The 3,479-nt window shown below is 46.9% G+C and overlaps 1 protein-coding gene across 1 annotated transcript in view; it reads right to left on the reverse strand.

Moving 5' to 3' along the window:
* The window catches only part of SNAPC1 (small nuclear RNA activating complex polypeptide 1), a 17,300-nt gene extending 15,048 nt beyond the window's left edge, over nucleotides 1-2,252 (reverse strand). Inside the window, exon 1 of the mRNA XM_032789168.2 lies at nucleotides 2,137-2,252. Within this exon, the coding sequence (XP_032645059.2) occupies nucleotides 2,137-2,252 (116 nt within the window). The remainder of the gene's footprint in view (nucleotides 1-2,136) is intronic.
* Between the last annotated feature and the right edge of the window lie 1,227 nt (nucleotides 2,253-3,479).

Below are 3,479 nucleotides of genomic sequence, written 5' to 3' on the forward strand. Positions count from 1 at the left end.
CCCCCCAACACAGCCATGCCTCCTCCCCCTGCCCCTCGCTTAACCAAGGCGCACGCGCACATGTTCAACTTTCACCCACTGTCCTTCAGCTTCTCTGGCCGCCTCGTGGGGGAGGGGAGTGTTTCTCCTGCCCTTCCAATGGGGGCGGGACCAGGCTGACTGAGGGGAGGACAGTTGGGAAGCCTGCCCCCACCTCAGTGATGGCAGTAATGTGGGGGCTGGGCTGAGTGAGCCCCCCCATGAACAAACAAAACAAAGTGGCAGCCCCATATGGTGGCAGCTGGTCAGTCCCCAGGCAGGGAGGCAGTGTCACTCAACCACCTGCCACAGAGCCCACATGGGGCCTAAGAGCCCTGCCTAGGCAGGAGCCCTGCTCTAATGGCCAGGCCCTGCCCCCACCCTATGCTGGGGCACAGTTGTTGACCTGCACTTCATGGGTTAGTTGTTAGGCTGGCCACTGATCACATCCAGCCAGAAGATTTATAGGTTCTTGTCCAATTCAGACTACAGGGTCTGAGAACTCAGCAAGTTCTATATCGGGAGAGGGCTCTCGGGGTTCTTGGCAAAAACACGCTGAGGACAATACCAAATTGATAAAAGCTTTATTGGGATTAACAGAAGAAGAATAAATGCTATGAAACTTCTGACTGCAAAACAGTAAAAGAATTCCAGAACTCCTGGTGGCAACATTCCTATTATGCGTCCCCCAAGCTAACATACACCCTTCTTTGAGGACCTGGTAATAGGAGGTGATGGACCAGCCTCATTCCTGGCATACCTGATAACACCATGGTTCTGGCTTCCCCAGGAGTTAGGAATGTTGAGTGATTATACTGTACTACACAAGCTGAGCTGATAGCGTGATAGAAGATAGAATGATAGGTAGATAAAAAGATAGTCTATAGAATATAGGAGAACAAAGAAAAGAGAAATCTCCCTAAGATATCCTTACATGGTATTTTATAGGATCTTGATGCTATGTAATTCAGGCCAAACCTACTATACCCAAAGATTATTTTGTAACCTAAGAAATTTATAGGTACCCTTATCCTATAGGTTAGTGGATTATGACACTTGTTCTCTATGTATTAATCATTTTTTAAATATGGAGATACACCTATCTCATGGAACTAGAAGGGACCTTGAAAGGACATTGAGTCCAAGCCCCTGCCTTCACAGCAGGACCAAGTACTGTCCTTGACAGATTTTTGCCCTGGATCCCTAAATGGCCCCCTCAAGGACTGAGCTCATCACACTGGATTTACCAGGCCAATGCTCAAACCACTGAGCTATCCTTCCCCGTCACTCTAAAAACTGCCAACCTAGGCTCTTTTGGTGACTTCCAGGTTGTGGTATACCCTGCGGTTACCAAACGGTTGCAGACACCAGACAGACCTGTTCAGTGTTGTGTGTAGTTCCTCCCTTTTGTTCCCCAAAGTTCAGGGACCACTTCTATCTGTGCCAAAGGTTGCCAGCTTTTATGCTGACTTACTCTTAACTGATCATACTTTTAGCTATTTAGCGGATCCTACTGAATATCAGCTGGTAGGCTTCTTGCATTTCAGCAAAACTTATTCTATCTATAATTATAAGGAAACACATATCATATGCCTCAACACATCCTAATTTCATAGGCATTAATACTGATAAAATATAAGACTCATATATGAAATGGATTAATTCAGAAAGAAACATATTATTTGATACAGCTGGCTGGATTAGTAAAATATAATAGCAAAATAATCCTATGGGCTACACAGTGTGGACTTATGTAAAACAATGGTATATCCACTCCGGCTCAGCCAGCGGTTTATGGCAGCCCTAATCAGAGTGTCCCTCACAGTCCCCAGCTCCAGGTATTGATCTCTCCCTCAGCAGCACGCCTCCTCAGCGCCAGGTTTTGGGGGTCCGGGCAGAAGGAGAGCCCCCAGTTGATGAGGAGTATTGTGAAGGAAAAGAAGAGGTGGGGGGGGTGTCACAGTTCAGGGCAGTTGCACTTGTATGCCCCCTCCATGCTCCACCAAGAGTGCACTCACTCTAGGCTCCTGGCTCCTTAGCTGTCACCTCTCTTGGGCAGAGACCAGTGTTGCCCTCCCTGCTAATGATTTTTTCCAGGCTGTACAGTTCCCTGCTTACACTTTGGTATCCCCTGCAAGCAGACTGCCAAAGCAGGCCAGCAGCTGTGGTTTGTTTTCTCTTCGAAGGCTACAAACAGCATAAGTTACATCATAACTCTTTATAAGCAAGCACATTTATTCTTAAGATGAAAGTATTACAGAGAAAACATATAAAATCCAATAAATGTTCCTATACACCCGCTAAAAGCTGATCAGAGTGCACCAATCAAGCTTATGGGGCCTCAGTAAGCCAAAGTCCTTCCAACCTTTCCCATGAAGGATTGGGGGGCCCCTTAGTCCATAGGCCCTGTCTGCTTGGTAGATCAGAAAGAAGGCCCCAAGTCAGTCTAAACACAGGCTCTTTAACTGAAAGTCCTTTCTTTGTCTGTTGGTCTCTGGAGAATCCAGTTGGAATCAGTATATGCAAGCTCCCCCAGGTGGTGGTATGTCTCTTAAGATGCTACAACCTGAGTGAATTTGCCTAATCACCCCCTCACTGTTCTTAGTTCTTGGAGGGCCATGATTCCCACTCCCCCATGGAATTATATACTGTCCCTGCCCACAAGGATACACAAACAATACAGTAAGATCTCCCAAAGATATTGCAGCAAATTGCCATTTTTGTCATAAGGTGGAAATGGACTGAAGATAAATGGATAATCTGTGACAAATGCAGATTTTGTACAGGCAGCAATGCTTGAGAAACCTTCCCACGGATACTGAGAGTACTGAACAGCTAGATATATCATCACTGACCTTCAGCTTCCCTTCATGACTTGATATACACTTTCCACTTGACTCCACTTTCTTTGAAGGAATTTTTTCCAGAGGTCTTGCAGTGAACTCCTCATCCCACACCACTTGAAGTCACTGATTTTAATGGGAGAAAGCTAAGGCTTTAGGTGAGGAAAGACAACTGCTAGCCCATGAAAGATGCTCAGCTTGCAGATTAGTTGGCAATGCCTCACCTGGCAACACAGAGGGAAGCAGCTGCACCTGTTTGTTTATGCAAGATATTTTGTGACTGTTATACACAAAGCTGCTGGGAGTCCCCTAGTCTCCATTCCTTTGTGGTTGATCTGGCGCCTGCTATATATCCCAGCTAGAAACTGCTGGAGCAAGGAGCGTGTCTTGATTGTGTTTGTCTATTGATGGTGCTTTCCCACTAATAAGCAGGTTTAAAATGTGTCAGATTCCTTGGTGCTTTAATACTGGCTGGGGTGGAGGATGTAATCGGGGCAGCAGCACCCGATTTCCTTTTGCCACCCCTGACGGCTGCGTCCTGCAAATGCCACTCCCGGGGCCGGGCACAGAAGTGGAGGGGAGTCCGGAAAGCAGAGCGAAGCAGCCAGTTTCAGCGTG

Source organism: Chelonoidis abingdonii, chromosome 4 (assembly GCF_003597395.2).
Source record: "Chelonoidis abingdonii isolate Lonesome George chromosome 4, CheloAbing_2.0, whole genome shotgun sequence".
NCBI classification, from domain to species: domain Eukaryota; kingdom Metazoa; phylum Chordata; order Testudines; family Testudinidae; genus Chelonoidis; species Chelonoidis abingdonii.